The 13,519-nt window shown below is 38.5% G+C and overlaps 1 protein-coding gene across 1 annotated transcript in view; it reads left to right on the top strand.

Annotated features, from left to right (window-relative positions):
* Positions 1-12,665, top strand: part of LOC110972337 (potassium voltage-gated channel subfamily B member 2-like) — a 28,221-nt gene extending 15,556 nt beyond the window's left edge. Inside the window, exon 2 of the mRNA XM_051953350.1 lies at positions 5,366-12,665. Within this exon, the coding sequence (XP_051809310.1) occupies positions 5,366-7,384 (2,019 nt within the window). The 3' untranslated portion in view covers positions 7,385-12,665. The remainder of the gene's footprint in view (positions 1-5,365) is intronic.
* The last annotated feature ends 854 nt before the right edge of the window (positions 12,666-13,519 follow it).

The following is a 13,519-nucleotide window of genomic DNA, read 5'->3' as shown; positions in this document are numbered from 1 at the left end:
AAAATGTGTTTTTGCAAAACTATGAGCTGTTGATTTAATTTGCTTTATTTCTTTTAAAGGCAAACATGACACAACAACATGGAAAATATTAGGCATTACTTTGTGTCTTGAGCCTTGCTACATTGAGCCCAGAATTAAATATGGAAATTGGTCACAAACACTGTTTGTTCATTAACTCTGTTCAAACTACTTTGGAAGGGTTGGGTGTAATAACCAGCTCAGCCTCCGTGAGTCTTTCTGTGAGTCAGCATAGTCATCTAACTTTTTGATGAAGTGTGAATTAAGAGTTATACTCAGAGTCACTTGTATTAGCAACATCTATGAAGGAGCAGAAGGACCATCAGGCTCAGCTGCCAACATTTTGACTTTTTTCAGGTTGCTCTGATATGTGCCAGTGTGAAAACTGGCAGTGCAGCTAGCCCTGTTTATGTCTTTATTTGCCAGTACCTGCAGTGTCGTGTGTGTATTTTTAATGGCCAGTCCTTACTTTCTCAAAAGAAGTCTTTCCGTATATAATTCGGCTTGTGAATTTATTGAGCTTATTAATAGGTTTGTGGTGATGGTGGTCGAGCAGGGGTCTTAAAAGCATTGCTGGAGATTTACTTTTGGTACAGTAAAATAGAATTAATTTCTTTGTAAAACATATAGATTTGTCTTTGGAATTAAACATGATTACAAAGACGAAAACAATCTATCTGTGATACATCAACAAATGTTCATCAAACAACCTTAAATATAAAGAGCAGCTTCCACTGTGTTTTAGTATAGTCGTTGCACTGACCACCCTGCCAGAGACATGAGTTACTATAATTCTGATATGCCCCGTTGTTGTGTCTTTGATTTTTCTCACTTTATTCTTTGCCTTAATCTTTATACTTATACTTTATATTTGTTAAATAGTGAGTCAGGTTTCATCATTCTTCATGTGGTCTCTCATTTAATTTTTCTCAGTAGCAATGAAACCAAATTGCAGTGACATTTCCTGTCTGCAATTTGTTTCTTGAGTTTCGTAGAATTTGCACCGAAAGATAAGACATTACACAGGTATTACACTAAAAAGACAATAATATAAAGATAAGAATGAGGACACCCTTGAGCTCAAAATGACAAGCAGAAATTTTTTTGGACTATATGGTGGTTCACCGTGTCAGTATTCAGATTAATCAATCACAGTGAAAATATTAAGAAAGACTCCCATTTTTGCCATGTTGACATCATATTTTGAAAGGTATATTTTGGTAGCTGTCCACTATCACCACCAAAAAAACAACAATTACATGTCTGATCACAGAAAAAAAAAAAAAAAACATTGTAAAAAACTGTGTTGTCTAAATCCCCCACATATTTTATAACACATTTATATAATTTTATGTTTAGAAAACAATCTCAATAGAAAGTTAATTTAGAAACTGTTCCTTACAAAATCTTCATCAAAAGAAAGAGATTGGCTAGTTTGAACACCTGTCTCACTTGTCGCATCTCTGGCATCACTGAGGGAGCTAATTTTCCCCTTCTGCATAAGCAATAGCAAACTTTCCCCTTTTGACACTCATGATTCAATTTATATAATGTATAGTGCTGGTGTGCCATGGATGAGTGTGTGCCTCATGGGGTTGGAGTGTTGTGCATGCATGAGCCTGTAAAGGACGTGCATACCCTGATCCCAAACATTTATAGTTTATTCTGATCACTCCATCAATACAACAATGTTCTAATTACTAAAATACCAAAAATACTAAAAGAAAAGTGTCAAAAGCTTGTCAGAAACTAAAAATATATGGAACTAACTATAATTAGAATCATAACAATTCAATGACTGAAGAACTGTTTTACTGTGATAAATATTTTTGAACTGAGTGAGTTTCATTTCTTTGTAAATACACTAAAAGTGTTACTGAGTAGCTGAATCTTAAATGTGGAGCATCAATTAATTCTTCCTTCACTGCACAGCTTCTAAAGCAGCTTGTGTGTTCCTGGTACTGATTAAAATCTGCCCTGGGTGCCAAGGTCACAGCATTTGGCAGCCATTAAGCCATTAAGAAGCTGTAGGATGACCACACCATACACCTACCCTCTATGTCCCTTTGCCCTGTCTTTCTTTGGCTTTCTGTCTATCTATCTTCTCATCTCCCTCAAATTTCTCTCTTATCTCTTTCCTTGTTTCTCCCAGGTCCTCTTCCTTGTGTTCCATAGAATTTTGACTAAAAACCCTGTACATACACACGTGGACAAAATTGTTGGTACCCCTCAGTTAAAGAAGGAAAAACCCACAATTCTCACTGAAATCACTTGAAACTCACAAAAGTAACAATAAATAAAAATTTATTGAAAATTAAATAATCAAAATCAGCCATCACTTTTGAATTGTTGATTAACATAATTATTTAAAAAAAACAAACTAATGAAATAGGGCTGGACAAAAATGATGGTACCCATAACTTAATATTTTGTTGCACAACCTTTTGAGGCAATCACTGCAATTAAACAATTTCTGTATTTGTCAATGAGCGTTCTGCAGCTGTCAACAGGTATTTTGGAACACTCCTCATGAGCAAACAGCTCCAGTTGTCTCAGGTTTGATGGGTGTCTTCTCCAAATGGCATGTTTCAGCTCCTTCCACATATGTTCAATGGGATTCAGATCTGGGCTCATAGAAGGCCACTTTAGAATAGTCCAACGCTTTTCTCTCAGCCATTCTTGGGTGTTTTTGGCTGTGTGTTTTGGATCGTTGTCCTGTTGGAAGACCCATGACCTGCGACTGAGACCAAGCTTTCTGACACTAGGCAGCACATTTCTCTCCAGAATGCCTTGATAGTCTTCAGATTTCATCGTACCTTGCACACTTTCAAGACACCCTGTGCCAGATGCAGCAAAGCAGCCCCAAAACATTACTGAGCCTCCTCCATGTTTCACCGTAGGGACAGTGTTCTTTTCTTCGTATGCTTGGTTTTTGAGTCTATGAACATAGAGTTGATGCGCCTTACCAAAAAGCTCCAGTTTGGTCTCATCTGTCCAAAGGACATTCTCCCAGAAGCTTTGTGGCTTGTCAACATGCATTTTTGCAAATTCCAGTCTGGCTTTTTTATGAGTTTTTTTCAGCAGTGGTGTCCTCCTTGGTCGTCTCCCATGAAGTCCACTTTGGCTCAAACAACGACGAATGGTGCGATCTGACACTGATGTACCTTGGCCTTGGAGTTCACCTTTAATTTCTTTGGAGGTTGCTCTGGGCTCTTTGGATACAATTCCAACGATCCGTCTCTTCAATTTGTCATCAATTTTCCTCTTGCGGCCACGTCCAGGGAGGTTGGCTACTGTCCCGTGGGTCTTGAACTTCTGAATAATATGAGCCACTGTTGTCACAGGAACTTCAAGCTGTTTAGAGATGGTCTTATAGCCTTTACCTTTAAGATTTTTGTCTATAATTTTTTTTCGGATGTCCTGGGACAATTCTCTCCTTCGCTTTCTGTTGTCCATGTTCAGTGTGGTACACACCTTTTCACCAAACAGCAGGGTGACTACTTGTCTCCCTTTAAATAGGCAGACTGACTGATTATGAGTTTGGAAACACCTGTGATGTCAATTAAATGACACACCTGAGTTAATCATGTCACTCTGGTCAAATAGTTTTCAATCTTTTATAGAGGTACCATCATTTTTGTCCAGGCCTGTTTCATTAGTTTGTTTTTTTAAATAATTATGTTAATCAACAATTCAAAAGTAATGGCTGTTTTTGATTATTTAATTTTCAATAAATTTTTATTTATTGTTACTTTTGTGAGTTTCAAGTGATTTCAGTGAGAATTGTGGGTTTTTCCTTCTTTAACTGAGGGGTACCAACAATTTTGTCCACGTGTGTATACTATACATTTTGCAATGCTCTAATGCTCAGTGTTCTTTGCCATGACTCTGATAGACCAGACGATCTCTCACCGGAAATAGCTTAGACAATCCATCGCATGATTTCAGAGGAACTCTTCCTGTCCTTACTGTCCAAGAACTAAAAAATTTGGTTATTTCTACAGAATGGACCAGTTGTGTCACATCAGTCATTTCACTTTCACTCAAGGTTTATTATTATTGCATGTATTCATTACTGCGTGTGTGTCTGTGTGTGTGTGTCTGTGTGTGTGCGAGTGTGTGTGTATATATATATATATATATATATATATCAGAAAGAGCACCTTTCACCCTTTCACACTCAGGCATAATAAATCCAGAGTATTAGTTCATCTATTTGCTCACAGGGTGTTGTTCTCCCTGTTGTAATTAAGCATTAGGCAGCAGCATTCGCTATATCATTATAGAATAGAATAGAATAGAATAGAATAGAATAGAATAGAATAGAATAGAATAGAATAGAATAGAATAGAATCACTTAATTCATCCCCGAAGGGAAATTTAATATATATATAGACACAGATTTTTTTCTCACTTTGTTTTAAAGCTTTTCTGGGATGTCAATCTATTGCTCAATTCCAAATGCTTGATTCTTCCTGTTGTGGGGGCGGAAAGAATGAGTAACCACTTCTAACCTCTCTTATGTTGCTATCTGTGGAAAGGATTTTCCATAGATAGCAACATAATCCTATTACAATTATCCTGAAATGTCCTAGAGCTGCAGAGAGAAGACACAGACCATGATGCTTCAGCTACTCTAATTCCTTGAATGTTAGAGTTCCCCATGACTTTTTTGAATCGAGGCTGTAGGTAATAGTGTTGCATCTCTTCAGTCATTTTTTTTCATGAGGTCATGCTGTGAGAAGTTGGACGACTGTGCTTCTAATTAGCCAGGAGAGAGAGTGAATAGGGGCTGGGGTCAAATGTAGTTTCAAGGGTTCGATATGCATGGGGGGGAAAAACTCAATTTGACTCTCTGGGAAATAAAAATTTCATAAAACATAACAATCTTGTGGCAGCTGCACAGTCAGCAGATTTAGACTTAATACTTTTAATGATTTCTTTGCAGTTATGACTGTATTCTGCAACTTTGTGTTTGAAATTTTCTCTTCAAGTACACAGCAAGACTTCTGCTAAACTATTTTCTATCAACACACTCTTACAAATGAATTACCATAAGCAAAGCATTAGCATCACATGCAAAGAATTAAAAAAAAAAAAAGATAACAGCATTAACTGGACTACAGTAAGTCAATGAATAATTAGTCATTTGGACTCTGGGAAACATCTGATCCAAAGTTGACATACAACAATGCAGTTGCGAATAAGCAATAACTGGACCAAACTGCAACTATCAACCACATCTGATCACAAATTCTAGATTTTTAATTTGTCTGTGTAGCTACAGAAGTATGTATGAAAATAATAATAAGCACAGCTAACACAGTTATCTGTTTATGTCTTGCAGATCCTGGCCATGATCTCCATCCTCTTCATCATCATTTCCACTATTTCATTGTCCCTCAACACCTTACCAGAGCTGCAGGTTGTAGATGAATTTGGCCAGTTCAATGACAATCCCAGTCTAGCCCATGTGGAAGCTGTCTGTATTGCCTGGTTCACCATGGAGTACATGCTGCGCCTACTTTCAGCACCCAACAAGTGGAATTTCATCAAAGCACCTCTGAATATCATTGATTTGCTGGCTATACTGCCTTATTATGTGACACTCTGCCTCACGGAATCTAACAAAAATGTGATGCAGTTCCAGAACGTACGCCGTGTGGTCCAGATCTTCCGTATTATGAGGATCCTGAGGATCCTCAAACTGGCTAGGCACTCGACAGGACTCCAATCTTTGGGCTTCACTTTGCGAAGGAGCTATAATGAGTTAGGTCTGCTCATCCTCTTCTTAGCCATGGGTATTATGATCTTCTCTAGTTTGGTGTTCTTTGCTGAAAAGGACGAGGATGCAACCAAATTCACCAGTATCCCTGCTTCCTTCTGGTGGGCTACTATTACTATGACAACCGTTGGTTATGGAGATATTTACCCACAAACTTTGTTGGGCAAGATTGTAGGAGGACTCTGCTGCATAGCAGGTGTGTTGGTCATTGCCCTTCCTATCCCAATCATTGTCAATAATTTCTCGGAGTTCTACCGAGAGCAGAAGCGGCAAGAGAAGGCAATCAAGAGGAGGGAAGCTCTTGAAAGAGCCAAACGGAGTGGAAGTATTATTTCTATTAACCTAAAGGATGCTTTTGCCCGTAGTATGGAACTCACAGATGTGTTGGTGGACAAAAGGGAGGACAGTAAGTGTCCTGTGGATAATCACCTATCACCCAGTCGCTGGAGCTATCACAAACGCTACTCTAATATAGAGCTGGACAGCCCAGAGAGGTCCCAAAAGTATCAAGGAGGTGCTCATCTGGGCTCCCCTGAACAAGTCAAACCCTCACCTAACAAAACCACTCCTCAACACCTCAGTGCAAAGCGACTAGAAGATGTCTACAACAAGACAGCAGCCATCCATGAGCAGCAAGAAAAAAATGTACAGGAACAGACAGAGAAGAACGCAATTGCATCCACCCAAGCCCAGCAAACTTCATCTCAAGTCAGTATGTCTACGAAATTCTCCAGTGTGGGTGATGATTTTTTAGTGGAAAGAGGAGAAAGAAGCTCACTGCTCCCCAATGTTGAAAAAGGCCAAACTGGAGCGAGACAGCAGCGTATTCCCCCTCCCTTGGATCTAAGTCAAATCAGTACCTTGGAGTTGAAAAAGGGCCCTGACAGCATCCAGCCAATGACCATCATCAAAGAGGGTTTGTATGAGTTCATGTCTAGTCCCAGAGAAAGTACTACTGGAGATACTGAGTTGGTACCAGAAAATGTGGAAAGTTTTGGGATGATCTGTGACAGCATCTGTGGCTCCTTGCAAGACAATAGCAGTCCACAAAAGACGAGAGCCCTGAAGGTCGACTTCATTGGATCCCAGGATGACATTCTTATGGCAGTGATGACACCTGTGGCAACACCAGCCTCTACTGGCTCAACCAGGTTTGCTCAACTACTTTCTGATGACATGGTCTCCAGGTTTTCTCCTTCTCCTTGTCCTGCAATACAAGGAGCTAAGTCTTCGCTGCCAATCCTACAATCTCCATCCCTGGCCCAGCAATCTGTCAGTCCTAGCAACTCCCAGGGGGGAGGTGAGGGCTCAACAGCCAAGAGCTTAGAAGGTGAAGGGCAGCTCACAAGCTTAAGCCACCAGGGGAGGAATCACATGGAGAAGTCTGTTGTCAGCTCAGGCAGTGATGCTAGCCCACTGTCATCGAAAGGTAGCCAGCTCAACTGCACTCAGGAGCTAGTAACTATGGAAGGAGTTGGTGACAGGGGAGGAGGGGAGGGGCCAGAAAAAAGTGGAGAAAATCAAGAAAATCACATTGTTCTAGATGGAAGCCTGACACCACCCTGTGAAACAAGTATGTAAGCTGAAAGGTAAAGAGAGATTCACAGACAGGAACAAAAAAAGGTTGGGTTGAGGAAAAGACTGATGGGATGTCAGGAAGAACTCGAAAAAAACATAACAACTAATACATGGTTTGGGCTTTGCACTTGTCATATACCACAAGACTTTTGGACTCTCTTCTTTTTTTGACAAGTGCTACTGTCCAGAGACAGACTTTGCTCTGGTATTGTCACATAACTTCATTACTGGAGGAAATTCAAAAGCACATGCCCACTTGTCTAGGTACAATGTGAATTTGAATTGTCAGTGTCTCCTGTTGGTGTTATTTACTTATTCTTTGAAGATAAAACTGATGTGCTGCAGAGCAAAACTGTTACAACTGACTCATCTTGTAGGGCTCAGATGTGAGCAAAAACAAAGCCTTGTCTGAATGATATATTTATGACCATCCTCACGTTTTTGTGTACACCTCAGCAGGAGTAATTTACGGTTTCCTATTGTTTGCTATATAGATCTATTTATTCTAATAGACTAATTACACCAAGCAATGACAGGTGGAAGCAAATTTTATTTTTTATATTTGTCTGATTTTGAATTTGAAAATGAATCTTTTACAAGACATGCAAAAACAATGATCAGTCATTACATTGTATATGGATCTTACGTACACATTGTTCTATAAGTCCAGGTATTACATTCTTGTAATGTAACAAACACAAGCACATAATACAGTACAAGAGGTTCCACTATTGACACTTAAGAAGTGGTACTGTGAAGTGCAAGAGGACCTATGCAACTGCTTAGTCCAGAACAATGATATTTGTCACAGTGCTTCAACAATATATGTTCTTATTTATGTATGTTTCTGTTTTTTGATTGTTTGCTTTTTGTTTTATTTTTAATTTCTGTCCCTCAGTTTTCTATAATACCTGAAATGGAAGCAGCATCTTGAATATGACAAGGGAAAAGAGCAGAGATGTAATGGCTAATTACTATAGCTCTTTTCACATACATTTCTAGAAGAAAATATTCTTTAAAAAAAACAACAAAACAAAACCATTTAGGAAACAACACTTTATACTCATAATGAGAGAGGAGAACTGAGTGTATATGAAGACATAAAGACAGAACGGAAAGTGCACAAGGACTATGAACAAGTTCTGAGATCATTCACTGTGGGTCATAGGCTCTGCTTATGACCAAGCCCAACGGCTTCTCCTGCAGTGTTATGCATTGCCATCCTAAATGTGTTACAGTAGACCAATAGAGCTTCCAATATAGCAGAGTTCGATCTTTCTTTTCAGATCCATCAAGAAAATGGTTGGCCCTGTGTTTAATACTATGCTCAAGCAGCCCTCCTAAATTCATGAACTTGAAGTGTGAATGTAGTACTTGAGATGACAAAGAGCACCCATGCACACCATCTGTTTTGGTCTCTATGAGACTTGTGATTTTTTGAAGGCACATTCCAGTTTGTTGTAACTTCAGTCTTATTTTGTAGTTATTTTTATAGTTATTATTTTGATAATTTTTATCAGTAATAATATCACTGTACTCATTAAATTAATACCTAAGATCTCAGAACATGGTGACTCAGCATATTACACATTAGTACTCAGACATCCAAGCCTGAGTACTAAAAACAAAACAAAACAACACATTAATTAAATCTATCTGGAAGAGAGAATGAAATAAAATTGTAGTACCATCATTCATCATTTTATACACATTGCTATACAATACAAGGGCTTAGTGTACTTCAAACAATTTACCTGTCTGATTTAAAGGGGACATCATCAAATAGATTCCACCAGCTTTCCAACTCACAACCTGACAATTGCTACCACAGTGACTGGCTAGTTGTATGGGAAGTGTGAGAGCAGAGAAGGTTTAAACTTTTCAGTCTTACTATGTAGACTGGCCCTCACCTTTCATGTGAATAACTGCATGCCGTACAGAGAATGCTTTTGAAGTGTACATCATCATTCCAGGTTGTATAATTTATTGCATGGAGACTGCAAACACGCACAGCACTGTGATGCGGTGGTTAGCGCTGTTAGCACTTACAGCTTAGAAGGTCCTTGTTTTGAATCCCAGCCTGAGGTTGTTCTGTGTGGAGTCTGCATGTTCTCCCTGTGCCTGAGTGGGTTGTCATTGGGTTCTTCAGCTTCCTCCCACAGTCCAAAGACATGCTGAGGTTAATAAGTAATTCTAAATTGTCCATAGGTCTGAAAGTGAGTCTGCTTGTTTATCTATATATAGCCCTGTGATAGACTGGCAACCTGTCCAGAGCGAACATTGTCTTCGACCTAACTTGGCTGAAATAGACTGCAACCCTCTGCAACTCTTGGGAGGATTAAACGGTGTATAGAAAATGGATTGACTACACTCTAACAACAAATTATTTTATGACAGACAAGCTTTACAAAATTCCTTGAGTGTGCGCATTCAGAACAGGAGAAGGCATTTTTGTGGTACACACAGTTTTTTATTGCATACAGCACTCTTCACTTACAGTTTTCCATTTTTTTGTTCAGCTGTTTCTTATTTGGTGTCATCATCATTCAATGTGATTTAGATAATCTGGATAAGCTGCTAACTTGTTCCCAATTGTCTGATCACCTGACTGGTTGTGTTGAACTCACTGGCCTTTGTTGTACTACCTACTACCAAAATATGACATAGTGGTTTTAAACTAATAAATTTTCCTCTCAGGGAGGAGGTGCAGGTTCATTCTTCTGGCCTTCCGTTATGCAAGCAAAATATAGGAAGTTATCCCTAAATTTCTGTGACTCCATGCACTGTTCGTTCTGTTCAAACCCGAGAGTATTGATAAGTAATGACTGGAAAGAGATCAAGAGACAAACTGATTCTGTGACTTGTTTTGCAAGGATGGTATTGTAAAGGTAAAAAAGTGAGGGTTGCACAGTGGCCCTGTAGCATTGCAGCTAGAAGGTCCCTGGATCGCGTCCTGGCCTGGGCCTGAGATCATGCATGGAATCTGCATGTTCTCCCTGTGCCTGCATGGGTTTTCTCTGGGTACTCCAGCTTCCTCCCACAGTCCAAAAACATGCAGAGACAAATCTAAATTGTTTATGGGTGTGAATGTGAGTGTGCTTGCTTGTCTCTATATGTAGCCCTATGATAGACTGGTGACCTGTCCAGTATTTTTGCTGCTTTCACCCTAGTCAGCTGGGATAGGCTCCAGCCCTTCCACGATCCTAATGAGGATTAAGCAGTGTATAGATAATTGATGGATGGAGTAAGAGTGCCCTCCACAGGCATTCTCATAGTACCTGAAAAGACCTGATGCCTCTTTAGCACTCTATGTCATCTTATTGAATGGTTATCTTTTTATTAGACCAGCTGTGCATTAATTTCAATGCATGCTGACACATTCAAATGCAAATTTCATTTTGTGCTAAGTAGATGATTCACACAGACTACAGAGTGAGTGTGTACTGATGGGAGTGAAGATATGGTGAAATGTGAATTATAGCTGTGTCCCCAAATATATTTGCTCACTCTTTCTAGGTCAAGACATCATATCTTTTGTTGTCAGTTAAAACTCATTTATTGGAATTTTTTAAGATGACCTTGGAGCTATGTATTGTTTTTAACATCTCAGTATATGTTTTTTAAAAATGGTGCCTTTTCATAAACAGACAATTTATGAGAAGGTAAAAAAAAAAAAAAAAAAAACGTGTAAAATATTGCCATTTTTTCTCTTTTTTTCTTCTTATTTCATTTCTTGTTCTTGTGTAGTGGATAACTTAAAACACAGCATCCTCACATTTTCAGGTTTTGCTTTGATTCCTGGCTTTGGGTAAAATGATCAACTTCAGTGTCAATCATCTAGTTTTTATGCACCATAGTTCACAGTTTGACCTGACTGTGCCACACTGTCATTTTATTTTACCAGTTGAAAGTTTTGTAGAAAGCAGAGGCTTCTGTAAAGTTCAGAAATGAGTTCAGCTCAGATCACATTGGTGCTGCAGCAGTTTACCTGTATAACTGAACTGAAGAACTCCACTCAGTGAACATCAAAGTTTCCACAGCTGGTAAAATTATTACAGCTAGGACATGTGTCAGTCAACATAAATTTCACTATAGTAGTTTTGAACATTATCTTACTGTATTTACCTTGTGTTTAGGGGCCAGTACCCCAAGCTGGACACTCAAGCAGAACGTTTTTTTTAGGTAGGCAACACAGTGACCAGAATTGTATCTTAACAAACTCATCTCACAAATAAGAAAGCCACCCTAATAAGGTCATCGTAACATGAAGCAAAATAACAGAAGCTTAAAATACAAAATTATGTAGATTGGAATAACTAGCTTTGTTTTACTTGTTATTATGCTTTTTGCTCATCTGAGAGATTAGCCAAAAAATGAAAAAGTTGCACTACAGTCATGCAATTCGGGGCTGTAACTTATAAAGAAAAACCTCAAACTGCAAAAGGTATTTTTTAAAAAATGTGTTGCTAACATAAAACCATTTTCATATGCAACACCAACAATGTGCCTGCTTACCAATTGGTTGACTAAATGGGACAATAAAAAATAATGTTAAACAGTGGCTGATGCACACTGCATGCACAATAGAGCTAAAGCAAAGAGAAATACTTGTCCCTTGTCTACATTCACAGATTCATTTAAAATAACCAGGAGGAAAACTTCCAATATAATGGCCATGGCGAACCTTTAACAACTAACAATAATATATATGTAAAAGAAATCTACAAACTGAAACTTGGAAAAGAGCTAGGTCAGCATGCACTATATAGGTGAGAATGACCCAATGGTGAAATAAATACTGTAAATCCTTGCTTCACCTCTGTCTATCTGTGGAAGAAATTGCTTCACTACAGAACCTTTCAGCTCTGCCTGGATTATTTGATCAGATGGGGTTCTGTGGCAAAAAAAATACTGGTTTATCATTTCTGCTGAACAGAAACCATAAGAACAGTGTTATGGCTCCAATACACTAATACTCTAATTTTCGCATTTTATCTAAAAAATGTCAAACTATCATTTCTACTTGTGTTGTAAACATATAGGTTTTGTACAGTGAGGCAAACTTTTCACAAGACAGATACTAAAACCTGCTTTTTCATTATCCTGCCTGCTCAACATCTTTAATTGTTTAATGTCCTTCTGTCATCATCTACTTTCTTTAACAGTAGCCTGTGTGATGATTAGCAAGACTCATCATATGTAAGTCAACATAATGATAGCAAATGATAAGTACTTTTGACTGTCATCAAAATGCAAGACAAATAAATGTGTTCATGTGACCTTTTTTTCTTGTGTGTGTGTGTGTGTTTTTGCTATGTGTATGCATGTGTACATTTATGGAAGAAAGTGCAGGCAAGTCTGAAATTCCAGTTGTGGCAAGCAGAGCTCAGAAGTGCTAGTTTCACTGTGAAAGTGTTGGTAAAATAATTATTACAAATGTGTTATATGTGCACTGCTAAAACATGCTCAGTGAAAAGTACTATAAACATATCCACTTACACACATTAGTTTACATTAATTCATTATACTCAACTACATTTAGGAGTACTTTGTATTTGCATTATTGTGTTTTTTTTTTCTTGACATAATCTAAACCCAGTATGAAGCCAAGAATGGCTTAGGATTTGGTAGTTTGGTTAATAATAATGAGGTATGCTCATACTGCCATATATTAAGGATGACAAATACTGGAGTACTGATGTTTGCAGCTGAATGTGAAGTGACTAGTATGAGAATCAGTGCCTCCAAAGTTTAGATCCCCTGCAGGAAAAATAATGAAATTCCCCCTGCTGGTGTAGAGAGAGTTGCTGTCCCAAATGAAAGAGTTCAAGTATCTTAGGATCCTGTATAAAAGTGAATGCAAGTAGGAATGAAAGATTTGCAGGCGAATTGGTGCAGCATCTGCAGTGATGTAGACCCTGTTCTGGTCAGTTTTGGTGAACAGGGAACTGAGCCTCAAACCAATGCTCTCAAAGTTGATTTACGTTCTAACCCTCACCTATGACCATGACCTCTGTGTAATGATCGAAAGAACCAGAGTGTGGATGCTAAAAGACAAAGTGAGTTTCCTCCTTGGTCTGTGGGCTCACATAAGAAACAGGGAGCGACCCCTATGGTAGAGTCAATACTCTCTGTTGA

This window comes from Acanthochromis polyacanthus, chromosome 9 (genome assembly GCF_021347895.1).
Source record: "Acanthochromis polyacanthus isolate Apoly-LR-REF ecotype Palm Island chromosome 9, KAUST_Apoly_ChrSc, whole genome shotgun sequence".
NCBI classification, from domain to species: Eukaryota; Metazoa; Chordata; class Actinopteri; family Pomacentridae; genus Acanthochromis; species Acanthochromis polyacanthus.
This window is presented reverse-complemented; position numbering and strand designations above follow the sequence as displayed.